Raw genomic sequence first — 27,839 nt, 5'->3', positions numbered from 1 at the left:
TGTGCACCTGAGCTGGCTGGGGAAAGAAGGCCCAGTCTCCCTCAGCCCACACACACTCAGGCCCTAAGGGCCATGGGACTCTAGGGAGCTATTGTCTGGCAGAGCCCTCCAACAGTCACACCTCAATACCTATGTTCTGGGCTACCCTGAGATAGCCTGCTGTGGCTGTGACCCTCACAAGGGCAGATCTGAGCCCTGGATGGAACGAGGTAAAACCACCAGCTTAGGGAGATGGCTCTGTAGTAGACAACAGGTCTCAGCTCTGCCATTGTCCATCCATGTACCTAAGTACACATCCTGTCAACCCGTCCCCTTGCCTGTAAAACTGGCCTCTCTTCCTGTGCCTCGAAGGGCTGTTGGTGTCAAAGCACAGGTGTGGACATGCAGTGTGCATCACACACCCCAGAACCAACCATACCCTGGCCTCTGAGGGCAAAGAGCAAGGAGGAGGAGCGCGAGAGAAAGGCAGAGTGAGTCTCTTGCCCTTCCCAGGCCATAGGCCCACCTGGCCTCACCTCCTGCAGGGAGGAACCGGAAGAGCTAGGTACTACCCCAAGAAGGGGTGTTCTCAGGACAGCTAAGAAGGCTGCATCCATCAAATGGGTCTCTCCAGCCCTTACACAGACACGGACATGCGCAAACACATGCAATACAGACATGCACAACACAGAGGGGCACTGTGGGATAGGATATCCAGTACTGGAGGACGGAGCAACTCCACACAAGGAACCTTTGGTGCCCACAGTGACTTGAGTCAAAGGACATGGGGGCTCCAGGCTGTGGGGCCACCACTCTGTCACTAATCCAGCCTAGGAACACCAGGTCCAGGGTGCCTCAGGAACCCGAATCCAAGTGGAAAGTTCTGCTGCAGTGTGGTGCCTCCCTGAGCTGAAATGAGCTGAGCTCCCCCTGCTGAAAACGAGCCTTGGGTGTAGCTCTTTGGTACTGGTGAGAGCTTGCCGTGGGTTCCACACCCAAGCAACCCCAAAGTAATTTTTAAAAGTCAATGGATGGAGTTACAGCTCAGTGTGAGGCCTCTTGGGTTCAGTTCCCAGTAGGAATGTAAGGTTCTTAGCTCAGAATAAATTCTCAATAAAAAGTCCTCCGGAGATTCAAGAGAGGGTAGGCGCGGTGAGACGGTGGGCGGGTCTTTGAGGAGGTGCTTATTTTGGGCGTGGCCTGAGCCAGCAGGGGCGGGCTCAGGGTCAGGTGGGCGGGGCGACTGGGGCGGGAGGTGCAACACTCACTGTACAGCGCGGGCAGAGCCATTCACCGTTCGGGATCTCGGGCAGCGGCGGGTTGAGGCAGTGCAGATGGTAGGAGGAGGGGCAGGCATCGCAACACAGGAGCTCGCCACCATCCTTGCACACGCGGCAGAACTCCATGTGATCATCCTCCTCCTCCTCACAGCCGCCCTCCTCCTCTTCCTCATCGTCGTCCTTCGGCTCCCACTGGACCCCCTCCTTCTCCTGTAGGGGGGTCCAGGTCGGTGAAGCTTGGGCCGGGGCCCCTCCCACAGGCACCCGACCCCAGGCATGGCGCACCAACTCCAGTCCGGACCTCGGCCACAGCTTACACAGTGTGGGCAGCTCCACTTGCCCTCTGGAGCCTTCTCCAGCTCGGGGTCCAGGCAGACCAGGTGGTAGGCCCTCGGGCAGGTGTCACACAGGATGATCTCCCCGCCCTGCTGGCACACTTCACAGTAGTCCTGGTGGTCTGTCTCATAGCCGTCGCCATCATCAACTGGAATGGGGAGAGGCAATGACCACGGCCTGCCACACACAACCATTTCCACTACCCCAGGCCAGCCCGGCAGGTGCTTAAATGATTTCAAGTGGATGGGTAGACAGACCAAGGGAGTGAACACCTGTTGGGGGCGGAGGGGGGTGAGGTGTGAAGACAGACAGAGATGGGTAAGACAAGGAGGGAGGGACAGACAGACTGTGGTTGCACATGGAGAAAGAAGAGCAGGGACCAGCACTCGGGAGGCTGAGGCAGGGGCATCTCTATGAGTTCAAGGCCAGCCCTGTCTACATAGCAAGTTCTAGACCAGCTAGAGCTATGTAATCAGACCCTGTCTCAAAAGCCAAAGAGAGGGAGAGAGGAGGGAGGGGTGGGGTACTCGGTGGGTCCGGAGCTGAGTGGGTAACTGATGAGGAGTAGAGTGAGCTTAAATGCCTTTCCTCCGCTCCCCACACCTCTAGGGCTTCATATTAAGAAACCCTAGCTAGCTTTCTTACTTCTTCCTCCCTAGGACAAGACAGTGGACCAGGTCGGCTGAGAGCACAAGGAGACTGCCTGGCTGAGGTTGGGAGAGCCTGGGACATGAGGATGCCCTTCCCTCACGCTGCACCCCCATCACCCACACTGCACCCCATCACGGAGAAGCCCCGCCCCTTGGAGAGGAGCCCCGCCCCCTGGAGAACAGCCCCGCCCCTGGAGAACAGCCCCGCCCCTGGAGAACAGCCCCGCCCCCTGGAGAACAGCCCCGCCCCTGGAGAACAGCCCCGCCCCTGGAGAACAGCCCCGCCCCTGGAGAACAGCCCCGCCCCTGGAGAACAGCCCCGCCCCTGGAGAAGAACCCTACTCCTCTTCTTCTTGCGCCTCCTCTTGTTCTTCTTGCCCAGAGCTGCAGAGCACTCGGAGCGCACGGAAGAACTGTGGATACTGGCGTTGTCCAGATCTGACTCCTCCCGCTCATCCTCTTCGCTCTGCAGGAAAGGAGGTCGGCTTGATGGTTTGGGTAGGGCAGGGCCAGGAAGCTCTGAAGATGTATGCTGGTGTACAGCATGCAGGCCCCGCCATCCCTGCAACTCCTGCTCTTGAGGAATTCTGACGCCTCCAACAGTTCTGCTGCATACAGTTTCTCCAGGCTGTGCCCGCTGACTGCCTAACTCCTACATATCCTTCAAGGGCCACCCTAAAGAACCCCTCCCCTAGGGAATCTCCACAGATCCCTCTCAGTGGACATGCCTGATAGATTAATGGCTCCTTAGGAGCTGAGCTACATCTAGGGCAGGACCATACTCCCTTCAAGAGCAGCCAACCTCACAACCCGGCACTTGCCCCCACCAAGTGACATAGAAAAGCTCAGCAGATCCGGGAGAAGGGACATCTGCCCAGCAGGGGTGAGGAGAGGAGGAGGAGACATGGGTCTAGGAGAGGAATCATGGCTCCTCCGCCAGCCTGGTCAAACAGGCCACTTCCCAGAGCTCCACCCTCCAAGCACCACCCTGGGAAAGGCCAGGTGATCCTCCGGCCTGATGGAGCCACACTGTGGACAGCAGCAGACGCAGCTAAGCTCCCAGGTCAGCAGGATGGCCAGAGTCCAAGCTAGATGGGCCCTTGGAAGGGTCCCGTCCACACCAATAAATGGGGAAACTGAGACCCAGCAGGCCTGTACATACAGAGACTTGTTTCAGTTAGCTCAGAAAACGAGCGTGACCCACTCTGCAAAACAGTCCTCCCCTCAGCCCCTTGCACACACATGCACACTCACCGAGGAACCCTTCTTCCTCTTGCTGATCCCTCCAAAGCGGAACTTGAGCCCCGCCACTCGCTTGCCCCGCCCCTTTTTCTTGGCGTCTTTGGCTCCTTTGGTCTTCTTCCTCACTCCGGGTCCTGGGCATTGTGAGAAGTACTGAAGTGACTGACCAGCACTGCCACCGGCGGCCCATTTCTCCCCCACCACTTCACTGAGCCACCAAGACTCCAATGAGGAGTGTCTCACGTCCCATGTACCACCAGCCCTTTTCTGGTGAGAAAACAGGGCGAAGCTCTTGCTTAGGCTACATGGGAGTAATGAGGAGACAGACCTGTCCCAAGTCCAGCTGTCTTGGACACCGTGCTGGTCATCTGCTATGGACGCTTAGAACTGCCTACCAACTTGGGAACAGCCTCTACACTAGCCAACTGATTTGCTTCCAAGGAGCCCCGTGGCTTCTGTACCAGCAGGGTGGGCCACTGAAGCAACACTGCCCACCTGTGGTCCATGCCTGGATCCCTAGTCATCCTGGTACCAAAAGCCAGGCCACCAGCCTCCCAAACCATGGGCTCCAGGCACTTCCATGGCTACCCCCAACTTTCCTGTCACCCTGGGTTAAAGGCTGTATGAAGTTGACAACACAGTGGTTCGGCACCTAGGGAATAATGACCCTGTCCCCACCCGAGGCACCCATCCTGCTGCCAGAAGGCGGCATGGGACATGGTGATAGATTAGCACCCTTGCCAGTTCTCCTTTGGCTACACCACACATAAGGACATGAATATAGGGACCCAGCTGCACCCAGGACATGCCACAGAAAAGCTATTTCAATCTCTTGAGCTCTGAATAGGCAGCTCGGGGAATCATCAGTTTGGCAGTAGCTCCTGGGCAGGTGGAAGTGAGAAAATAGGAAATGGGGGGTTTACAGAGATGGGGCAGGAGAAGATGAATGGGCAGCCCATGGCACTCACCCATCAGACACCTGAGACATAAAATAGAGGTGCCAGGCACAATACTCAGCATTGTCCTAGACACCAAAACTCTTGGGGCTGACCCATAGGGTCCCTAGGGTCCTCTCAGCCCATTAAATTCCAAATCAGAACACAGAATACAGAGGAGTTAATGTTCCCACTGGGGAGGGCCAATGTCCCCAACCTCTCAGATGCCAGAACATCCCCTGGGTTGCAGCCTGGTCCCTCCGAAGCAGAAAGCCCTGCTTCTCCCCCACTCCCAGTCCCATCTGCATGGAGTCAGACTGGACCTGGCCCTTGTTTGTTTGGTTGGTTGGTTTTGGTTTTTTCGAGACAGGGTTTCTCTGTGTGGTTTTAGTGCCTGTCCTGGATCTCGCTCTCTAGACCAGGCTGACCTAGAAATCACAGAGATCCGCCTGCCTCTGCCTCCTGAACGCTGGGATTAAAGGCGTGCGCTGCCGCCACCACCACCACCACCACCACCACCACCACGCCTCGGCTGGACCTGGGTGTAGTGGGTAGCCATCCCAGCCTTGGCCTGGAAGTTCCAACCCCCATTGAGGCTTTGGTAATGGTCACGCCCACAAGGCAGGGCTGAGGGAGGAAGCTGAAGACCCAGGATGAGAGGAGAGGTCTCTCTTGGTTCTAGGAGGCTGGACGCAGGAGGTAGACCGAGCAGAGTTCTCCAGAGAACACCGCTGGACTGAGCCATACCTTTGCCAGACCCTACAACCTACCTATCCCTTCATTTGCAAGTTACCCCACAAAATAAACCTCCCTTTTAACTACATGGAGTGGCCTTAATAATTTCACCAATATTTGGCATCCAACGTGTTGACAAGAATTTCCACCTAAAACCTGAGAAAAAAGATTCTAAAACGGAGCTAAAAACAGCTTCCTAGTTGTCTCTCTCAAGTTAGCTACTGTGGAGGGTTTCTGGCGTGTGCGTCTGACCTGCCGTGTGGCGGGAATGAGGAGTCTACAAGCAGCACTTTGCTCTGCTGCATGGTGGATTTAGCCTTTTGGAGTTAAAAAAAGGGGGGGGGGGTTTCTGGGCTATGCGCTGCTTTGATAGAACTGTTTCTGATAGTTGATGGTACCCATGGCTCCAGACCCAGAGCTGGCAGTAAACTGTACCGCCGCCATGTTGGGAAGCAGAGGTGGGCGGAGCCAGCAGCCACAGTGGCGTTTCAGTCTTACAAAGATGGATATTACACAGAGAATCTGGTTTATGTTGTCTTTGGGATTTTTAACTGCAGAAAAAGATTTGATCATAAAAGCTGTTGAGTTAAACAAATATGTAAATTTTAAAGGTACCTTGACTTCAAAACTTGGATATAAGGATATGTTGCTTTGGAAAAGAGTCTCTGCTTTTGTTTCCACAGAAAGCCAGAGGCTGTGGATTTGTTCCAGATTAAGATACATCAGGTTTGATCAGCCAAGACCACCTGAAAGGTCTCTGATGACACCATGGCCCAGATGATCCGACATCCAGAATGGTCTCAAGGCAACTGGCTCAGAGGTTCACCCTCACAGACTACTCCATTATCCTAAAATTTTCTTTGTGTCCCCATAAGATATAGTGCCCCCTCCAGCAGGAAGTAGTAAGAAAAACTACGCCCAAATTCCCAGCGGGCTTTGGAGATGGAATTGGCTCACTCCTTCTCTAAACCCAGGCACATTGTTAAAATAAAAGGTTAAGAGATTCTTGTGTCCCAAATCAGAAGAGCCCTCTGGTGTGGGACAGAGAAAACCACTATTTTATTTAAAACAGGTTGATTATAAATGCAATCTCTTTCTAAAGATAAAAAGGGGATATGATATAGATATGATAGGATGAAAGGGTAGATTAATGAACTTACTTCTAAAAGAGCAACAACTCATTTAAAATGTTTTACATTGGTATAGATTTTAGTCTATTGATACAAACTTAAAAGTTAATTTTGTTAGACTGTGTGTATATTTCTAATCGTGTTTAAGGTATTATGTTTGTATAGCTCATTTTAAATTGAAATGGATAATTAAAAATAGATTAATAATTAGTCATCTATGATAATCATACTCGTAGCCATGTTACTTAAGTCTTCTAGATATACATAGACATATTTCAGATAGATAGGTTATCTTCAAATACTTCAAAGACCTACAGAATATGGCATTTAAAATACTTTTAAAATTTAGACTTTCTAGACAGTGAGACATGTCTGCTCCTGGCAGCACCGATTTACTTCAGAGAGGAGGATGGGCATTGAAAACACTTCATATCTTATCTTCATCTTGGCAAAAGTAGCCATTTGGGCAAGAAACTGTTCTTGCCTGGACTGCTTGATCAACTGGACATGCAGGACCCATAGAAAGATGACCACTAAACTTTGCTTAACAAAATGGTCCTTCAGGTTCCTGCTTTGCAGAGGAGACTGCCAGACATTCTACAGGACACTGAGAGAAGTGAACAAGAGACTCTAGCCCTGTGGGCTGAAGACAAATGCCCCAACTTTACAAAGGAACATTAGGTGACTGTCCAGGCTGCCAGCTGTCTCTGTCTACTCTTGCAAGACTCCTGAAAAATGTTTACATCCTTCTCCCGGTTCTCAGGTAATATTATATCCTTCTGAGGTCTTTGATGTGGTTGAAGGCTAGATAGTTATAATTTCCTCAGTTATGATAAAAGATAAGTTAGATATAAAACCTTAGACTCACAAATATAAGATAGATAGGATATCTTCTTTAATATTGTAACTGTAATTCTTGCTTGATAATTGTTTTGTTATATGTAATTGTACTATGTAAAAGTTAAAACCTTCCTTAAAAAAAAAAAAAAAAAAGAAAAGGGGAAGTGCTGTGGATATCGCTCTGTGTAAATAAAGTTCTGATTGGCCAGTGGCCAGGCAGGAAGTATAGGCGGAACAAGAGAGAAGAGAATTCTGGGAAGTAGAAGGCTCATAAAAGACACCACCAGCCGCCACCATGACAAGATGTAAGGTACTGGTAAGCCACGAGCCATGTGGCAAAGTATAGATTAATAGAAATGGGTTAATTTAAGATAGAAGAAGTAGATAACAAGAAGCCTGCCATGCCATACAGTTTGTAAACAATGTAAGTTTCTGTGTGTTTACTTGGTTGGTTCTGAGCATCTATGGGCCTGGCGGATGAGAGAGATTTGTCCTGACTGGGCCAGGCAGAAAAACTCTAACTACACCTGGGCCTTTTGCTGTCCTTCCAGCCCTGATCATACTCAGTCCTGTGAGGTCCCTGCACAGGGACCTGACACAGAAAGACCCTGATGGAGGAGGTGCTCACATGGGAGGGTCAGCAGGCTAACCCAAACTGCCTGAAACTTCTCTAAGTCCAAGGCTGGAACTACTCCATTCTGTGGACCCTCACCTCCATGCCAGTAGGGGTTGGGGGTGGGCTGGAATAAGCTCATGCTGTGGACCACCCCTCCTGCCCTCCATGTCTACAGTGTGGGGGTAGTTGGGCAGATGTTAACTCCCAAAGGTCCACCCACAACTCTTCAGCTTCCCCACCCTCCCCAGTAGGAGACAGGGCAGAAGCTTTAAAAAGGGATGTCATCCTGAGGTCACGTAAAACACTGGGTCCTCCATAAGGAGAGCCCCTAGCTAACTTGTGGGATCTGGGGTGCAGATCTGCAGACAGGGCTCAGTGCCCATTCACCCACAGCCTTACCTTTGCCTTCTTTGGTCTTGGCCTTGCGGATGGGCAGAGGTTGGGGCACCTGCTGGGGACTGATGGCCAGCGGAGGAGCGATAGTCACCGTCTCCACAGCTGCGGCCACAGCCGCCGCAGCTGCTGCTGCTGAGCTACCCTTAAATGGGTTGTTGGCGCTGAATTCTCGCCACTTGGCCCCCAAGACAGTCATCATTTTGGACATGGGAATCTTCGGGTTCTTCTTGGCAATGAGCGGCCTGTGGGAGAAATACAGGAAGATGAGGGAGTGGCCACCCTTTCTCTCATACATGTGAGGTGTGGCCACTCCCATAGTCCTGGTAGAGAAATTGGGCAGAAAATGGGACGGGGAAAGGGCAAAGATGAGGCCGGAGCACACCCCAACACACTCCTGACTCCTGTATGTTTCTGTCTGGGCTGCAGACCAGCGAGGGGCCTACAGCAGGCCATCCCCCACAGAAGGACCCAGGACAGGGCCTGTGAGAGAAGTAGGCCCAACCCTCTGCTACGTTAAAATGTAGGGGTCCTGACCTCAAAAGCCCTTCCCAGGTCAGTGGATGTCTTACAGTCTTCATCCACTAAGGCAGCCCAGCTGCCTCTCTGTCCACCTCCCCTGACTGGGTGCCCAGGCAAGCACAAGCCCCATGATCACCCCAGCCACAGCAGCCAGCCCCTGGCTCACCGGAGGAACTGGCTGAAGGCCTTATAGTTGGTCAGCGTATGGTAGTCTTCCTCTGAGAACAGGTAGTCGACATCATCAAGGCCCCACTCAGCCATGAGCTGTCCCGAGGACTTGGGCTCCTGCAGAGATATGGGGTCCCAGAGTGGGATCAGGGGCAGAGCCTTCTGACCTGCCACCTTCCTCTGAGAAAGGAGGACAAGACAACTGCAACCTAAGAACAGCCTCTCACCTACCACTGAGACAGCAGAGTGCCACGCCCACCCGTCTCACCACCTCCACCAGCGGCATGTCTCAGATGCCAGCTCACGGAATGCCATGAGTTTTAATGTTGAGACTGGAGAAAGGCCACACATGTTTCTCCAGAGAGTGGAGGCAGACAGCTGGGGGGAACAGGCCGGGACAGAGCGATGGGATGAAGTGGTGTCCCAGCAAGGGGCAGGGCTGAAAGACTTCTTCAGCCATTTCCCAGATGTGGTGCTAAGGGAAGTGTGTGACATCCCTAAAGGCTCCTGTGAGTGTTCAACAGGGCCATCCCAGGGGTCAGAGAGCTAGATGACAAGATGGCCTAGTGGTGTGGGATCAGATGACGGGCTGGCTGTGGAGAAGTTAATTTTTTTTTTTTTTAATTTGATACAGGGTCTCTCTACGCGGCCCTGGCTGTCCTGGAACTCGCTGTGTAGACCAGGTCAGTCTAGCACTCACAAAGTTCCTCCTGCCTCTACTGGGATTGAGGGCATTTTCTACTACACCCAGCTGTTTTTAATGTATTTCTTTTTACGTATATGAATGTTTTGCCTACATGTATGTCTGTGCACCACATTATACCTGGTGCCAGTCAAGACCAGAAGAGGGCATCAGATCCCCCCAGACACTAGAGTTACAGTTGTGAGCCACCATGTGGGTGCTGAGAATTGAACTCAGATTCTCTGGAAGAGCAGCCAGTGTTCTTAAGCACTGAGCCATCCTCCAGCCTTGCTCTGGGTCAGTTCTAACCATGGCTCTCCCAGACCCCAGCAGGGAGAGGTAGACAAGTTAGTTTACCCTCCTGCCTCAGCTTCCTCTCTCTGCCTCATGGAGAATTAGCACAGAAGCTTGGGAAAGGGATGAATGTTCTAGTGACTGTCATCAGGACCCAGATGCTTCCCTCTCCCTTACCCTACCTCTTCCAGGTAACCTTGAACTGTCCCCACCAACCCCAAGCCTTCACCCATTAAGCCTGTCAAGCATGCAGTCTCTACCACAATCCCTGACCTTTCTGACCAGCCAGGAGACACAGACTGTCATCCACAGAAGCAGAGAAACACTTACAGCCTTGGGGACACCAGTGAATGCCACTCACTGCCCTGACCCCTCAAGTCCCCTTGGAAGCGGACTTTCAGCCCCTGCAATGGAAGCTGGTGCACAAACCTTCCCTGGGCCCCCAGTTACCTATATCCCAGAAATGGCTCGCAAAGCAAAGGGGCTTAGGAACCCAGTTCCACAACAGCTCAGAGATGGTTCCGGGGGGGATACCCTTCCGTGACCGACCTGCCCCCTCAGGCACACCCTGCCATTCCTGAAGGCACCTCCCAGGAGCACAGAAACAAGCAGGTGATGCTGTCCTCAACTGGTAATCCTCAACAGCCCCTGGAGTTAATCAAAACTGTCCCCAAGGATGCTCCAGTCACAGCTGATTCACAGCACACCCACCAGTGACTAATGGGATCATACTGGGTGTCAGGACACCTCCAAGGAGGTACTGCTCTCTAAGCACTCCAGTCTTCAATCATTCAGAGCAATCTGCTGCCCAACAGCAACTGTTGATGTGTATGGTGCCACATCGTAGCTCACAAACTATTCCTGGTGACGTTAGGTCACCCACCCATTCCTCACAGCCCAGGGGATGGCCTCAGTTCAACTGGAATGCCTTGACTTGCTTTGTCACAAAGATGCTCATGCCGAAAGGACGGCCAGGCCCGCCACAGCTCTAAGTTCACCGAGAGGCTGGAGGAATGCCCGCATGGGCAGAGTGCGCCAAGTACCCAGGCGGAGCTGGCCACTCGGGGCTGTCCAGCAGACGCTTGTGGCAAAGACTTCGTCTGTTGTTTTATTTCCCCAAATTGCTCCAGGCAAGAGGTTCTGGACAGCAAACTTGAGCTCACACTATGTATCACTCTCTCCAGAAACAGCTGCACGCTCGGGCGGGCAAGCTGTTGCCAAGAGCAGCCCCAATCTGTCAACAAGACACCACACCGTTGTGGCCACAGACTCCCAGGTTCTCCCTGCGTTCTCAGAAGCGGAGACTTCCCGTGCGTGTGCACAGAGCTCTGGGTGGCCTGCCTGACTCAGGCTGAGGGCACCTCCGTCCTCCCGGCCGGCCCTGGCCCTGGGAATTACCTTCAAGCACCCCTCGTCATTCTCATCCTCATCCTCATCCCTCTTTTTCCGCTTGGCTTTCTTCTCCTTCTTCTCCCTCAGTTTCTTCTTCTTCTTCTTGGTAGGGGAGTAATCGCTGCCTTCACTCTCCGACTTCTCTTCCAGATCCTCCTCATTTTCCGACAGCTCATCGTTGCTCCCCTGGAAGAGAAAGGGGAACGGTAAGGGTACCAGACACCCCTCAATGCCAAAGACCTGGATAAGCTTCTCGGCCACCATCTTTCTTCGTCCATGGTGCGCTGATGAGCAAACATGACCAGAGGTGACTGACCGAATGGTGAGGTGACCTTGAAACCAGGATTCCCCAGGCAGGTGAAGTGTGGTGTGGCAAGCTCAGCTTCTGCTTTGGTCATAGTGGATTTTGGAAGCATGATGGCGCTCCCCTCCAGGAACTCCTCCATGAGGACCAGAGTAGAAAACCAAAGTGTACAGGAAAAACTCCAAACGGGAGCACCATCTATCCACTAGCACCAACCCTGCACCCTTCTTCCTGGTGAAGCCTGCCGTTAATGAGCACACTGAGGACCAGCTCTCCAGAGGCCACCATGGTACCATGGTACAAGCTCTCCAGGATAGCCACTCCATCTCAATGGTAGAAAAGGTAAGTTCGGCAGCTCTTAAGATTGACTCTTTGATTTTGTTTCCTGTCCGTACAAGCAGAAAATGGCCCATTTATATGGAGATGAGGGTGTTTACAGTCATAGCATGCCCACCAGAAAGCCACTGTCCCTAGAAGGAAACAGTGTGCCTGTGACTTGGAGGCAAGTGAACAGGCAGAGCCCTGTTCTCTCCTCCGTGGGTCTGCAGGGACAGGCTGTCACTGCCACTACAATTACCAGCTCAGGGCTTGTCACCTTTGTGACTGCAGAGAGGTATTCTCAAGGTGAGCAAAGATAGGCAGGAGAAGAGATGGGGAGAGGCAGAAATACAGGGAACGCACTGTGAAAACAGCGGCTGGGGAGAGGGAAGGAGATGAGGGGGACACAGGGAAGAAGGCGCAGCAGGATCTGTTTGGAGAATCTCGGGGGCCCCTCAACATTCTCTTGCCTTTCCCAGTCACTTAGCTGAGGTTGGACATGTCACTGAAGGGGCTTTTCCGTGCAGTCCAGCTGGGAAGACACCAACCATATGTTCTCCTGGAAGCTCAGCTCAATCTCCCCTCTAGGGGCCCTGCTCTCGAACCTGTCACCTGCTAACCAATCACCACATTGGTGCCCTGCCAAGGCCTCCTGGCTTTCCCAGAATACTGATTGGTCTGCAGCCAAGGGACAGCTCTCAGCTCCCAGCTCCCACAGCTAGCAGTGACATGGGGCCCTGAAGCCACAGTTCCCAAGCTATGTCATGGAAAAGTGGGAGTTAGATGGGGACATCCCCTTCCCCCAGGTGACAAAGACCAGTGTCCAAGAGATCTAAGAGCCCCAGCCCTCGCCCCAAAAGGAGTCTAGATGGGAGATAGAGGGCACCAGACTTCAGCACCACAGACAGCAGCTGCAGCCTGCCCTAGGGAAGGAAACCCATGCTCCCCACCACAGTAGAGGACGAAAGACCCAGGGTAGAGTCTTACATGGTCTGCCTGTGGGTCTTTGCTAGCCTGGAACATGTGCGAATCTTTGTAACAAGTGAACCTCCAACTCTCTCATCTGTGCAAGGATGAGAGGAACCAGGGGGATCGTGCACATGGAGGCCCTGAAGTGGAGATGCCCTGCTCAGAAGACTGGGAGGGCAGGACACCCCATTGTTCATCATGTGTACTGGCAGGGAACACATGCGTAGGCCAGAGCAGTCTGCATTCATAACCGCGATGTCCTTTTCTCCTGATACAACTGGACCACACTCAGGCAGAGGCTTTTCCCAGTGACAACACCCCAAAACACGGATGCATCTGCTTGGGGAACAGAGATCTAGCAGAGGCAGCATAGGTCCTGTCCCACTTCTATCCATGGGAAAGGACCAAAGCCAGCCACATGGGTCACGGGCAGCTGGGTGACAGTATAGGTAGATAACGTGACTCTGCCTGGTAGCTGGCCACAGCATCCCCTGGGAAAATGACACTGTCATATCCGGGGTTCAGAAGAGATGAGGAATGGCCAGCACAGAGGGAGGCAGGAAGGCGCCTCCAGCAGACTGCCCCGTCTGGCAGAAGCAGCGGCCGCCTGTGCACAGCACTGATAGGGGGTGGGGTTTGGCTGAAGCTGAAAGCCTGGCCTGGATAGGAGGATTCAGCCAAGGTACACTCCAGAGCTGGAGGAGGGCAGTGGACTGAGCTGGAGCCCTGGCAGCGTTGGTCTCAGGCTTGGCGCCCCCTTTCCTCCAGCCTTCCACCAAAGCATAGGCCTGATGTCCACCTCTTATTCCACCCATGGGGAGAGAAGGCCCTGACCTCCAGCCCCTAGCCCTCAGCCCATCTCTCTTCTCCCCTGCCCTGCCTCTTCCAAATAAAGCCAGTAAAGCCTGGGCCACCCCCACCCCGTGCCCTCACACGGCAGGACAGGCAGAATGAGTGCATCCCAGCAGAGCTTGTACCAGCTGTTCCCACACTTCCACCCCTGGGCTGCCTCCTCCCCCGACACACGTCATAAAAACATCCTGCCTAACAGAAAAGATGATGGAGGGGGGGCGGGGAGATGTTACAGCTGGATCTGAAATGCATCTAGAGAGGGATCGTCAGCAGGACCTGGGGGTAGCAATGTCACTAGAGAGAAGGGGTAAAACTGGCCAAGCACCAGATGAAGAGGGACCACTCAGTGTCTTGGAACTTACTAGGGTGCACACCTTTGATCCCAACACTTAGGAAGCAAAGGCAAGTGGAACTCTGAGTGTGAGGTCAGCCTGGTTTATATACCAAATTCCAGGCCATCTAGTGAGACCCTGTCTTAAAGAAACGTACTGGGGGGGGGGGGATGAGGAAGTGGGCCACACCCCATTCAGGAAGGAGACACAGACCAATAAGTCTAATAGATGCCACAGACCAACCACAGTCCTGAGTTCTGAGAGAAACCACAGCACATAACAGGCGGTGGAAATCAGGATGGCCTTTAACCTTGGTGTTGCCCTTGGTGCAAACAACCCTGGGTGTGACTGTACATGGAGCACTAGTGGTGTGAAGAGAACCTCAGATGCCACACCCAGCTTGAGGGCAAAGAGGGGTCTCTGCTCGGAGCCCCTTTGCCTGCTGGGGACACAGCACACCGGCCATGGCCTGGGGGTCCCCAAGTAGGCAGTCCGATACCACCCTTCCTCCTTCCCCACTCCACGGTCTCTGAATCCAGGCCTCCTGTCTCTTTCCCCTTCTATGCCCAGCACACACATCACATCTCCTGGAAAAAAGAGCGTTTCGACTCAAAGGAAGAACTCAGGGAGTTGGTCATTCTCGACTTGGGGTCCTTCAAGACTGAGAGAGGAAAAGAAAGAATGAAATGTGAGCCTTCCCATTCACCAGTGTTATAAACAGTTATAATTTAGCACTGAATAATTGGTTGCTATGGCAACCGCTGCAGTACAGGTTGAAATCAGTTCTCCCTCCTGCGCTCCGGTCTGACAGGGAGCTTCATCTACATATGCTCAGGTTCCGGCTGCAGCCCGGTTATTTTATGTAAATCAGAATCCGAGGCTTGCTGCTTGCCTGTGTCCTCCCCCACAGCCCCGCCCAAACCACTGCTTAGAGCCCACCTGCTCTGGCCCCCTCTGCGCCTCAGAGTCACCTGGTGGGGGATGCGGTGGTGGGATTGGGGAGGAAGGAGATTCCCACACCGTGATCTAGGGCTGCAGGGTGGGTGGGTGGGCAGACAGATCCTCCTCTTTGTAAATAGCACGCTATAGACTGCCAACCCCACCCCAAATCCTGCAGCTGGTAAGAGCCAAGATCTGGGGGGTGGGGATAAAGGGAGAGAGCACCCCTGGCCCAAGGGTCACTTCTGGTACTCAGCATCTGGAAATCTTATCTACTCCAGTGCTCCATCCTTTTAAAAGAGCAGCATTGCATCTCAAGAAGAGACAGCAGAGGCGAAGGAGGGAATGGGAAAGAGAAGGGAGGGAAATGAGGAAAGGGGAGGCAGAGGACAAGGAGAGGAGAGATTAATAAGGCAGAGGAAGAGCCTGACAGAACCAGAGGAAGGCTGTCTAGAGAACAACAAACATCCTCACCTGTGACTGTGGTCCCAGGAAGAGAAAAAAAAAAAAAAAAGTCTCTTTGGCCTTGGAGGCCACCAGACACCACCCCCCCCCCAGCTCCACACCTTCCCTACCACTAGCCTTCTTCCTAGCCAGAGTGGTGTCGACCCTGTGCCCAGGAAGGATCGAGAAAAAAGCCAGTCCTGCTTAGAACGAAAGATCTCCCCCTACCCGACCCCTGGGAACCCAGCTGGGCAACTGGATGGTCCCAGCCCATGGCCTGACACTTGAGAGCAAGCGGAGGTGGCCCCTGTCCTCTGCCATGAGGCCCAGGACCCAAGGCTGAGAACAGTGACACCAGAGTTAGATCTCAGCCTCAAGCAGAAAGTCTGGGGACCTGGGTCCCAGGGCCTCCCAGAACCTATCCACTGCCCTGCCATGGACAGACCTGCAGAGCCAAGGGCTGTTATAGGCAGTGGCTGCCATAGGAGATTCTGGGGCTCCTGTCAAGGGAGCTGGTTCCCAGCACTGCTTTCAACAGGGAGGCTCCAAGCACAGGGGCTGCTCCCACATCCTGCCTCCACTTCCTCCTCTGGATAATGGGGACAGAGAGAGTCCCAGCATCTCAAATACAGAGCCGTCAGAACCAGGACTGACTTTCTCTGCACTCAGTAGGATTTACTGAGGAGACAGAGGCTCCTACAGAGCGGCCAGAGAGAGGGCAGACTGCGACGCTGCCAAGGGCCAGGCAGAGACTCCAACCAGTGAGGGAGAGCACCATGGTGTTCCAGCTCAAGACAGAAGGACAGCTCACCCTCCAACCATCTTAAGAAGCAGAACATGCCATTTCCATCGTGGGGGACTTCTGCATGACTCCTCTACAAGTCATCATACAAACACAAGGTCAAGCCCACCGCACCCCACGCGCCTCACCTCCTTCTTCTTCCTCTTGCCTTTCGACTTGGTCTCTTTCAGTTTCTTAGGCTTCTTCTTGGGAAGGCTCACGGGCTCTGCAGGGAAGAAATCCTCGAAGCCTTCAAGGCCACCATCATCTTCTTCTGCAGGGGTTGGAAGGGAGAGGGTCATCTTCAGTTTTAACCAGAACCAGGGACACAGCCATGGGATTTCCCACACCACTCAGCCAACAGTGCCAGATCACAGCCAGGCGACCAGAGTCCTAGGCCAAGTGATAACTGTCATATCTCTTAGTGGATGGCACAAGTCACTTCCCCTCTCTGGCCTTTCCTTCCCTGTTCTCTAAGAAGTAACAATGAGGCGGTGGTGGTGGCGCACACTTTTAATCCCAGCACTCGGGAGGCAGAGCCAGGCAGATCTCTGTGAGTTTGAGGCCAGCCTGGGCTACAGAGTGAGTTCCAGGAAAGGTGCAAAGCTACACAGAGAAACCCTGTCTCAAAAAACCAAGAAAAAGAGAGAGAGAGAGAGAGAGAGAGAGAGAGAGAGAGAGAGAGAAAGGAAGGAAGGAAGGAAGGAAGGAAGGAAGGAAGGAAGGAAGGAAGGAAGGAAGAAAAAAGAAGAAGAGGAGAGAAGAAGAGGAGGAGGAGGAGACAATAATCACCCACTCCTGAACCCAATAAGCAACAGCTAGGGTCTAATCCGGTGTCCCTACTGACCTGGGGGAGAAGTGGCCTCATGGGACGTCAAAGTCACCATGGCTATCTGGCCCAGGGAAGGCTGGGGCTCAACAGAGAGGCCAAGTTGAGTAAGGCCTAGCCTTACTTCTAGAGGTTCAAGTATAGCTGAGATATGCCTGATGAATTCAAGACAAGAAGGGACCCAGGTCCCATCCCAAAGACTTGAGAGGGTCCCTCTCAATGTGGGTTCAAGACTACACCGCTTCCCCTGCCCAGTTCTGTGCAGGGGATCCAGACACATGACCAACCTAGATGCACAGGGCTAGCAGGATGCTAAGCCCATTCCACATGTGGCTTTTCCAGAAATTGCCCGTGAGTCCCAAATTCCCTCACTGTCTTCAAGAATTAAAGGCCAAAAGCCAGACATGGCTGAGCATGCCCAGAACCCCAGCATTGGGGAGACCTTGCTAACCAACCAATCTAGCTAAACTGGGAGATCTATGGTCCAGCAAGAAACCCTGTCTGAAGGTAACAAGGCAGAGTGTGGTAGAGAAAGCTTCTCTGTCTTCCTCCAACTTCCACATGTGCACACACCCACACACTCAGGTGTACACACCACATACACAACTTTTTTAAATTAAAGGCCAAGAGGGAGCAGTGTGGGCTTAGGTCTGGGGTCATTTAAAAGGTGGCTACTGGCTCCATGTCACCCCAAAAGGAGAAAGGTTAAGTCAGCCCCAGCTCACCTTCAACCTAAAAGGGACTTCTGTACTGGAGAGACATGGTGAACTGGAGCCTGATTCCTACCCACTGGGGAAACCCAGTTGAGCCAATATTCCCATTCACCAGATATGACCTCAGAGGTGAGGTGGTAAAGGTCATCTGAAGGACATGCAGCAAGAACTAAACCACCCAGAGTAGAGAGATGGCCACCCAGAAGGGCAAAGGAGAGAGAGAGAGAGAGAGAGAGAGAGAGAGAGAGAGAGAGAGAGAGAGATGGCCACCCAGAAGGGCAAAGGACAGAGAGATGGCCACAAGGGGGCAAAGGAGGCTCCCACAAGAGAGTAAGCCTACTTCACCAGCCCATTACCTGGGTGCCCTGGCAGGCCTCTTCTGCTCTCAACCTCATGTTCTATACACAATGAGTGGTAGGGGTGGCCAGAGGAGTAGAGAGGCATCTGTGCCTTGCATGTGTGCATAGAGAGGCAACGTCCTCCTCTCAGGTCCCACACAAGTCCACGGGCCAGCCTTTGATAACTTGAACCCCAGAGCCCCGTGGAAGACACATTCCCACTGGGTCCATCTGGTTCCCTATACATGGCGGCTAACTTCAATCACACATATCCCATTCTCAGAGGACAATTTGTGGCTCCAGTAGCTAAGATCCCCCTCCTGAACCCTACACTGTCAGTCTGCATATGTACAACCCTTCTTCTGGGGCAAGGTACCCCTCAGCACTAAGACCCCATCCAAGGGACAAGCCCTGCCTGCCAACACAGGTCCCAGGAGTCTCCAGGGCCGGGACAGGGTGTGCCAAGGTCCCAGCCCCTCCCTATTGTAAGAGTGGAACCCAGAAGGGCAGCCAGCAAACAGAGAGGAGGCAGACTGAGGGCAGCACTAGAAGGTGCTACAGGAGGGGCCTGAGACAGTCCAGATACAGGTCATCCTTGGAGGACCGCTGCAGTACATGCCAACCTCCAGGGAGGGGCACTGCTGAGGCAGGGTCCCTGGGGGGAGGGGTACAGCTACTGTGGTTTTGTCGGGACTCCAGAGCACAGCGCAGTGGGCAGTGGGGCCAATCCTGACCTGAGTTTACATGGGCCAGGTATCCAAGCTGAGACCAGATGATGTTGGAAGTAATACATCCTGTTCCTCCAAGCCAGAGGCAAGGAAAATCTACAGAGAGGCCCTCAGTGTCATCTTGGAGTGAAGGAATCTTGGCAACAATGCCAAGGATGGCGGGAGGCCAGGCTAGAGTGGCCAATGGGATACCCATCCACACCTGTGTACTCTCACAGCATCCCAGACACCCACCCAAAAAGAAGCACCTCATCCCCTGGGAGTGCTCCATACCGGTTATGTAACAGGCTCCAGGCTGATGCAATCTCAAGGGGGCCCTTCTCCCTCCTGCCTCCTCTGGGCAGTCCTCTGTTTCCACCCAGCAGGGGAATCCCCAGACTTAGGAAGCCAGCCCAGTACATGTTCCCCCAACTGACCAGCAGGAGACAGAGGTCCACGGGTTGCTGGGAATGTTCTAGAAGGATCACTCGTGGATACAGAAGAGGGCAAGAGGGAGCCCCCAGGCTAGCTGTAACTCATCCAGAACAAACACAGACCCCATGACCACAAACAGCACGCCTCTTCCTCCACAAGACAACCCCACAGTCCAAGGCTGCCTGATTAATTAAAAAGAAAAATAAATAAATTTTCCTCCAGGAAATTTCCAGAGCTGGCACGGGAGGATGGGGACTCAGCTTTGACCACGCCTGTCTCTCTAGCAGGCACTTCCTGTCCCCACTTTGCTTCTGGTAGCCCTGAAGACACCTCAGGCCTGACCCTCTGTGACACTGGATCCTACCTATCACCCCACACACCTTGTCCTCACTGGCACACCAACCTTCTCTCCCCAAATGGGCCATACCCCTCTTCAGCAACAGGTCCGGAGCCTTCTAAAATCAAACTTGGGAGTCACCGTCCAAGCTACCCCACCCTCAGCCACATCCAAGTCTCAGCCTTCCTTCCCATGGCCCCATCTGCCAGGGGCAGGTCAGAGGCAGTTTTTAAAGCCCAAGCATGTGGTGAGTGGGGGAGATAGGATTCCACTACCCTGGAGTGAGGGGATCCAGGGTGGGGGCAGCCAGACCATAAAAACAATTTGTCCTGACAATTCCCAGCCCCCGGAGGCTGTCCCACTGCCCTTCTGGCCCATCTGGAGGTACCCTCAAACACCAGCCCGGCTCCACCCCAAGGCCCGAGACTCCATCAATCCCAGCCAGCTATAATTAGGACCATTAGCTTGGTAACTCCTCACATCTTAAGTGGTCCCAGTCAGAGCAGGCCTGAGGAGAAGCAAGGGAAGATACTTTGGGGACTTGGGGTGGGAGACAGCAGGAAGAGGAGGAACAGAATCTGGCAGGGCAAATGCACAACTTCCAAAGCCTTTTCTGATCTCCACCAGCCCCTTGTTAGCTGGCCACAGGCCCTCTCGCTCAGGTCTGCATTCTCCGCCTGCAGCTGGGTGAGCTGGGTGACCCTTCCCAGCTAGTAAATTACAGCAGTGGCACTGAGCCAGGTGTGGTAGCACAGGCCTCTAATCTCAGCACGCCACAGTCCGAGGCAGGGTGATATCAAAGTTCAAAGACATCCTGGGCACACAGCTAGGCCTTGCCCTAAAGAAACAAGAAAACTCTGCAATGCCCCCATTTACAGATATGGGACCCTGAGGAACTTGTCACCTGCCCATATCTCAGTCCCCCTACAGCCAGGTGGCAACACATCAGTATGTGAGCCCTCCCCTAGCTCTGCCCTCCAGGCCTCGGACCTGCCAGAGCCCAGTATTTCAGCAGTGTGCCCTTGTGTGCCAAGCTCAGGACTGTACCCCAGGACCACCGAAGTGGCTAAGGCCGGCTCTGGATCAGGATTGCCAAAGCCTGAGAGATGGGGGTGGGGGGCCAATCAGGACAGATCCAGGAACCTACATCCAGGGTAAAACCTGCCGGCTCCAGTCTCTGCCTCCTCTGAGGACAAACAAGCTGCCAGGAAGCTTTTCCAACAGGGCTATAGTAGGAGAAGTTATGTCATCTGAGTCACTGAGTAGGAGGACTAAGGGGTCAGGGGCAGGAGCTGGGACAAGACCTCCATCACCGAAGTCTCAGGAGTAAATCAACTAATGATGAGGCCCAGCTCAGTCCACCATCCTTCCCAGAACCCAGGGAGTAGGGGCTCCTTCTGTTTCCAGCCCCCAACCCATCTCCAGGTAGGGAACAGGGCCACCTAGTGGTCAGGAGGGAAGAGAGCCAGAGAAGCACACCAGCTTCAAACCACCACCCCTTCCTGACCAGGGGCCCAAAGCCTGCCCACTAGCCATTCTTCAGCTGTGAAATGAGCTTCATGCTGCAGCCTTCCTCCTGGGCAATGGAGAGACGCACAATCGTAAACACGAGCCCCTAATGCTGGGTGCAGCTCAGCCATGCAAAAAGAACCCAGCAGGTGTCACAGAGTGGAGGTATTCCCGGGCCAGTACTTCTAAGCAAGGAAAAGCCTAACTGAAGTTCTCACTAATCTCTGAACCTCCCCCCACGGCACAGCCAACCCAGAGCAGTGCTACCATAACCCAAGAGGTAATTAATAATTTATTTGTGACATTTAACAAAACCCGGACATCACCTCATTGGCCTCTCATAAAAGAAAGCGGGTGGCAGTTCTGAAGTGAGGGGAGGAGAGGAATGGAGAGTGGGGGGCTCTTACTCTAAGTGACTGGGATTTAGAGAGTGAGGACGGCCCAGGGAAGCAGGGAGAAACCTCTAGTCAGATGCAGGGTATGGGTGGGTGGGAAGAAAGAGGCAAGGAGTGAAAGACAGAGGCATGGGAGGACGGGGACGGGGACAGGGACAAGGGAGAGGCAGGGATGCCAGACAGCAGATAGAGACTGAGGAGGGGACAGAGAAGGAGAAAGAGACAGAATTACAGAGACAGAAGAGTCTGAGAAGTCCCTCTGCAAGAGCCTCTAGAAGCCTGGTGAGGGGGTGCACATGCCTGTAATCCCAGCACTCGGGAGGCAGAGGCAGGCGGATCTCTGTGAGTTTGAGGCCAGCCTGGTCTACAGAGTGAGTTCTAGAACAGCCAGAGCTACATAATGAGACCTTAAAAAAAAAAAAAAAGTCCCCAGAAAGTTAGACAAACACACTGTTCAGTACTTGGGTCAAAGATATTCAAGAAGTCTGTGTTGACCAGGTAGGCAGAGAGATGGTAGATAAAAAATGGAATGGACTGGGCAGACGGATGGAAAGAGGTGGATGGATACTGGGTGGGTATAGTGGGCAAAGATGGACACATGCAGCGTGGTGGGTATCCAGATGGAGAGCTGGTGGACAGATGGGTGGCAGGTGGGTGGACAGAGGAATAGTGGATGGATGGTAAAGAGTGGATGGATGGTAAAGAGTGGATGGATGGTAGATGGGTAGATAGGTGAATGGTGAGTGTTAGATAGCTGGCGGATGGATGGATGGTGGACGAGTGGATGGCAGGATGGCTAATTGGTTGGTATTGTGGATTGACAATTAGATGCTTGGGTTCAATACAGTCAGGCTCCCTGGAACATCCCCACTCCATGGGGGCAAGCGTAGAAAGCGTGGGCCTTTGAGAGTCATGGCACTCATTCTCTCCTCCCTTCTGAACCTAAGAAGCCTAGGATGCTAAGGCAGAGGTAGATCCATGAGCGGAGACAGGACCCGGTCAAGTCTCCCCAGGACACAGTAGTTACCCAGCCAAAAGAGAGTCTGGGCTCACAGAGATCACAGAAAGGACTAGGCTGGCCAGGCAGGGAGACCTCCAACTCAGCAGAACCCAACTCTGAGGAAAAGCCTTGAGGGCCAGGCCCCTTGCTCTCTGCCTTCAGCCCCTCCTCAGGCTTCTCCCTCCCAGCCCTTCCCCAGCAGACACTTACTAGATGAGAGGGCAAGTTTCAGAAGCATGTCCTTGGGGAGGCAAGACGGCTACCCCCTTTGGATGGTGCTAATTACACCTGCCATGGTTTGCTATGTGTGTGATGTGCTGGGCACTATGACCTGAATGTTCTACGTGTACTATCCCACAAGGCCTCATAATAACCTTCTATGAGGTAGCTGCCGATGGATTCATTCTACAAGTGGGGGCACTGAGGCAGAGGGTTGGAGGGCTTGTCCCAAGACCAAGGGACTAACAAGAACAGGCCAGGATTTAAGTTCTCCTCTATCCAACTCTTAAGTCCTCCCCTTGACCAGCACACTCCCCTGGGAATCTGGCAGCTGCCAATCTCTAAGCCAGAAGAGATGGGAGCCTACCCCACTGTCCTCCTCACAGCAGGCTCACCCCCCAGCCACAAAGCTGGAGAGAACTGGTCAAGGAAAAGCCCCGTGTAGGAAGCAAACTGCACAAAGGGCAGCTGCTGTGGGTTGAGAATTAGTGTGAAGGCTTTCAAGAACACTGGCTCTTCCTACCAGGCCCCAAGGGTCTAAGAGGTCACTTTCATGACCTCCTCAGCTAAGGGTGGCCCCACTGCAAGCTGCAAAGGGCCATGAGAGGCAGCTAGTAGGCCAGGGCCCCACACTGCAGACAGACATGAGGACCAGGATAGGACTGTCCCCACATGCAGGGAGCCAGGGTGACCTTGAGACTCCGCCACCGTTAGACACAATCTCTCAGGTACCCTCACTTCCAAGTGTCCGCCCAAAGTGCAGGTAGGGATTCCACTGGGGGGTGGTACTGACAGAGGGATGACAAGGTTCCAGAGAACATGAAGTGCTACAAGCAATAACCTCTTGAAACGGGTCTGAGACTCTGCGCTGAGGATGGAAGAGGGTGTCCCATAATGCACTGGAGCTGGGACCTACATGAGCAGAACGAACTTGTGAGCAAAAGACAGGAAGGAGTCAAGCAGAGGTCAAAACCAGGGCCCAAGGACAGGGCACCTCCTGCAGTGTCCCACAGAAATACTGTCAGCAGACAGCAGGAATCAGAGCCTAGCGAGGCTGTGTGTGAACAAGGAGTGCTGGGAAGACTGGATGGACCAATGGTCTGGCTCTAAGTAGGGAAGGTCATTGGCCACTGGCCGGGAAGTTCTGCAGGGGCCATGGGAGGGGATGGAAGCTTACACCAGGGACCTGGAAAGGTGCTGGAGCCCCGGAAGGCTCTGGAGATAAAGCAGTTTTATAGTGGTTGATGGACAGGGCCCAGAATTTCCAGCTAGAGACAGGAGCAGGGTCTCCTTCACATGGCTTGGGAAGTGCTCCTGAAGGTCCCAGGGGGACAGTCCCCTGCCTGCCCTGCAGGGAAGGAAGGGAAGGCACAGATTAGGAGGAAGACTGGACCAAGATTCAATCCCTATAGCCCCAACAACGAAGTTGGGTGTCCACCATCCTGGGGGCACTCCAAACCTCACCAAGCCCTACTCTCCGATGCAAGCAAGGTCAGGCAGGAAGAAGGGGGCACTGTTGGGGTAGCTGCAGTCCCAGAAATAGGGCTGTGGATAAACACTCAGCTGTCCACTGGCCCTGTCAGGACCACAAAAGACCACGCCCCAGTCACCACCCAGGATGTCTGAAGAGTTAGCTCCTAGGTAGAAAACAGCTACAGGTTTCTTGACATATGCTTAGCCTTTGCTTTCCCTCTGAGAGAGGATCTAATTCCTTCAGCCCGGGATTCAGCAGTCAACTACTGGAAACCATACCTCTGCACGCCTCACCCCATGGAAAGCTCTTGGCCTGGATGAAAGGGGAGGGGTTGAGCAGCAGGCTCCTGCAGGGGGCCCCAGTGACAGCATTAAATCTACTAACAAACTAGCCAGTCCGCAGGAGAGAAAACTGGGAACAGGGGGTGTGGCCCCTGGTGAAGATACCCGAATGGTCTGGGAGGTGCTGCTCTCTCCCGAAGAACGGGAGCTGGGGTTCGAGTGTGTGAAATAGTCTCTTCCATAGGGATGTAGATTCCTGGGCAAAGGAGGACCTTCTGGCCTCTCACAAGTCCCTCAGAAGTCCAGGAGGAGCCATAGACTTGGGAAGCTGAGAAGTGACACCCCTCAGAAGGAAGGGAGGGCAGCCGACAGGGTGAGGCCCTGCCAGACTGTGCCAGGACGGGAGCAGTCAACTGAAGAATCCTCCTGCAAGGTAACCCCTGAGACACGCACGATGGAGGCTAAATTCGAAGAAGCAACTGGCAAGGGCAGGGGCGGTGGCCCTGGGGCGTCAGGCCCACAGGCAAGGCGGCGGAGTGGTCTGGGAACACGGCTGGCACTAGAGCGCTGAGCACACACGGCGGCCTGGGCAAAGTGCTGGGGAGCGACTGTTAGGCAGCGGGAGTCGGAGCCCGCGCACCCGGGCTCGGGCATCGCCAGCTCCCCACGCGCGGCCCGTCCTCGCCCCGCCCGCAGCGCGCGCTTCCCGCCGCCTTCAAGGGCACGCGGGCTGACCCCGGCGGCGCCGCCGCGCCCCCTCCCGCCTCGCCACCCGCGCAGGCCCCCGCCGCGGGTTCGCCCAGGGGTCCCCGGCTCACCCCGCCCCAGCGCCGCGCCCCGGAGCTCGCCCGGCCCCGCGCCCTTGGCCCGCGCGGCGCCAGCAGGGCGGGAACGCAGCCCGCAGCCGGGCGCCCCTCCCGCGTCCCGGGCAGCAGGTCCCCGCGCCCCTCACCTGACATCTCTTCCTCGTTCTCCATCTCCTCCGCGAACAGCCGCGGCAGCTCCTCCTCGGTGCCCAGCGGGCCCCGCATGCCCAGTGCGGGGGGGGAGGGGAGGTGGGCGCCCCCCTCCCGCCGGGCGCGGTGCCAGCCTTAACCCGTGAGCTGCCGGACGGACCCGCGCGGCGGGCGAGGCGGTCTCGGCGAGAAGATGGCGGCCGCCGGCCCCCCCGCCCCCCCAAACCTCCACCCCCCCGTGTCGACCCCTCAAGCTCTCGGCCGCCTCTGCCCGCACCCGCCAAGCCGGGCCGCTCCGCCCACCGCGCCCCGCAGCGCGAGTCCCGCAGCCGGCCGAGGGTGGCGGCGGCAGCGCCCGCGGCACGGCGGCACGGCGGGGGGGGGGGGGGGGGCGGCACACATGCCCGGATTGTGACGTCCAGTCTGGTTGCTGTGGCAACCCCATCCCATCGTTCCGCCAGCGCGACTAGTTAACAGCAGAGAACAAGTTGGGGGGACTAGTCCTGAGCAGCCTGGTGGGCGCGAGGTGGTGGGGGTCCGGGAGCCGTCGAGGCACTAGCCCAGACACGGCGGACCAGCTGGCTGAGGGGGTTCGGTGGCCCCCGCGCAGGAGGAGGCGAGGCAGTGCTACCCGTGCGCGCCCCATGCAGGGCCAGCGGTCGCCACCCTGCCCGCGAAGGCACTTGGGCCCGAGAGCCAGGGTGGTAAACCATAAGCTGCCCCACCAGCCTTTTACACACCGGACTCACCCCACCTCGGTTTCAGGCTACCCTTTTCAAAAGAGCAGAAGAAAATGTGTTCCGCACTTAGGGAAGGTCACTCTGGTGACAGTGGGTATGAATGATCCAGAAAAACCCGTGGCTTCCCACCACCCGTGTGCCCTTTCCAAAACACTCCTTTGGGCTGTGTCCAGCTCAAATACATCCAGGTCCCTGGGGTTTCGTATGGGTATGGTGTGTGCCCCGGACTCCCACTCAGGACACCTGTCGCCAGGCGGAAGGGTTGATGGCTGCCAGCCCCGCTTGTTAAAGGAGAAGCTGGATGCCTAAGCCCCGGGGAGCAAGACTGGAATTTTAAGTGAGTGCTTTCAGCCTGGTGCAGCCAAGTCTTAACGGCAACTTTAAGAACACAGAAGTTGCAGGGTTCAGCAGGAGGTCGACAGCTCTCCAGTCCCACAAAGTCCAGAAAGGGAGAGTCATCCTCATGCCATGCCTCTGACCACACACTGATGGAGTGGACCTCACCGCTGCCAGCCAGGGCAGGACCTGCCTGACCTGAGAGGATAAGAGCAAGGAAGGGGGCTCTAGCACAAATCCTCGACTCCATAGAGACCACCAGCTTCCAGTGTCCAGACCTGTCACCAGGAGGGATTTCCCTTAGCGCCTTTGGGGAACCACTTTGGCTGAGTGTCCCAGCACAAGACCTCTTGAGGAGGTGGCTGCATTCACTGGGCTGGCCCAAAGCAGCTGATGGGGGTAGAGGTAGAAAGAGCCGTCCATTACTAAAGCTTTCTTCTCATGCTATACAAATTGTGAGTACACTCCACAGAAAACCATTTCCTCGTTTGTTAGTGAGCAAAAGCAGGACTGTCCAGCGTTCCAGGATTGACAGGCAGGGCACTAAGACTCTCCATCTCACAGATGGCTCTTACAACACTGTGTGGAGGCCACCTGCACAAGGCACGAGGACCAGCCAGCAGGAAGGAGGTGGCTAAGGATCCATGGTTCCCTGGATCAAGGCTGTTTTCCTGCCGAGGAGAGCCCCAGATTGCTGAGACCTGAGCCTGCACCCTCCCCAGGAGGGCTTGCCCGCTCTCTCCAGACCATTGGTTTCCCTGTCTGCTAATGATCCAAGGGGAAAAAAAAAAAAAAAAAATCCAAGCTCCACCAAATATGCCCACCCTCCATCACTAGCACCCCAAAACCTCTGTCAGTAGACATTAAACCTTTTCAAGGTCCCCTGCCCCACCTCAGAGAAACTTGTGACATATTTCTCAACACCAGAAAGCTTCCCACATCCCCACACGTGTGCACAGGCATGCAGATGCACATATACACCATTAACCTTAGCTCTGACTCCTAAGGCGAGGCTGAGAAAGTCAAGATATTCAAGAACAGCTCCAACTGCTTAATTTGCAGCAAATTAGAGTCAAGATGTAAGATGTGCACTCGGGATGCTCTCCCAATTACTGCACTGGGGTAGCATTAGCTAATGACCAAAGACCTAAGCTGGGATGGTGGGGAAAAACGTGTGTGTGTGTGTGTGTGTGTGTGTGTGTGTGTGTGTGTGTGTGTGTGTCTTAACTGCAAATCTCCTGTAATTTCTGAAGGATACCCCTCCTTATTAAACTATTAAATGTGCCTTTTCATGACTATGGACCCAAGATGCCCGATCTCAGAACAGGTGAGCATTCCGTAAGCTGCAGTTATGAGAACAAGCCAACTATTAAGGTTAGTGTCAGGAGACAAGTCTCCTTCCTGTTTGCTGGACTTGTAATTCTACCTCAAAGACAC

The 27,839-nt window shown here is 54.4% G+C and overlaps 1 protein-coding gene across 5 annotated transcripts in view; it reads right to left on the bottom strand.

The window, feature by feature from the left end:
• Nucleotides 1–25,696, bottom strand: part of Chd5 (chromodomain helicase DNA binding protein 5) — a 54,465-nt gene extending 28,769 nt beyond the window's left edge. For 2 of the 5 annotated variants that reach the window (XM_036179789.1, XM_036179786.1), the window contains exons 1-9: nt 25,323–25,684; nt 16,283–16,407; nt 11,201–11,380; nt 8,825–8,943; nt 8,143–8,381; nt 3,500–3,621; nt 2,588–2,711; nt 1,577–1,743; nt 1,248–1,469 (exon numbers count right to left, since the gene is read on the bottom strand). In XM_036179789.1, the coding sequence (XP_036035682.1) occupies nt 1,248–1,469; nt 1,577–1,743; nt 2,588–2,711; nt 3,500–3,621; nt 8,143–8,381; nt 8,825–8,943; nt 11,201–11,380; nt 16,283–16,407; nt 25,323–25,401 (1,377 nt within the window). In that variant the 5' untranslated portion in view covers nt 25,402–25,684. Of the gene's footprint in view, nt 1–1,247; nt 1,470–1,576; nt 1,744–2,587; nt 2,712–3,499; nt 3,622–8,142; nt 8,382–8,824; nt 8,944–11,200; nt 11,381–16,282; nt 16,408–25,322 lie in introns of all 5 variants that reach the window. The other 3 variants (XM_036179787.1, XM_036179788.1, XM_036179785.1) reach the window with 3 other exon arrangements.
• Nucleotides 25,697–27,839: the final 2,143 nt, after the last annotated feature.

Source organism: Onychomys torridus, chromosome 2 (genome assembly GCF_903995425.1).
Source record: "Onychomys torridus chromosome 2, mOncTor1.1, whole genome shotgun sequence".
Taxonomy (NCBI): Eukaryota; Metazoa; Chordata; class Mammalia; order Rodentia; family Cricetidae; genus Onychomys; species Onychomys torridus.
This window is presented reverse-complemented; position numbering and strand designations above follow the sequence as displayed.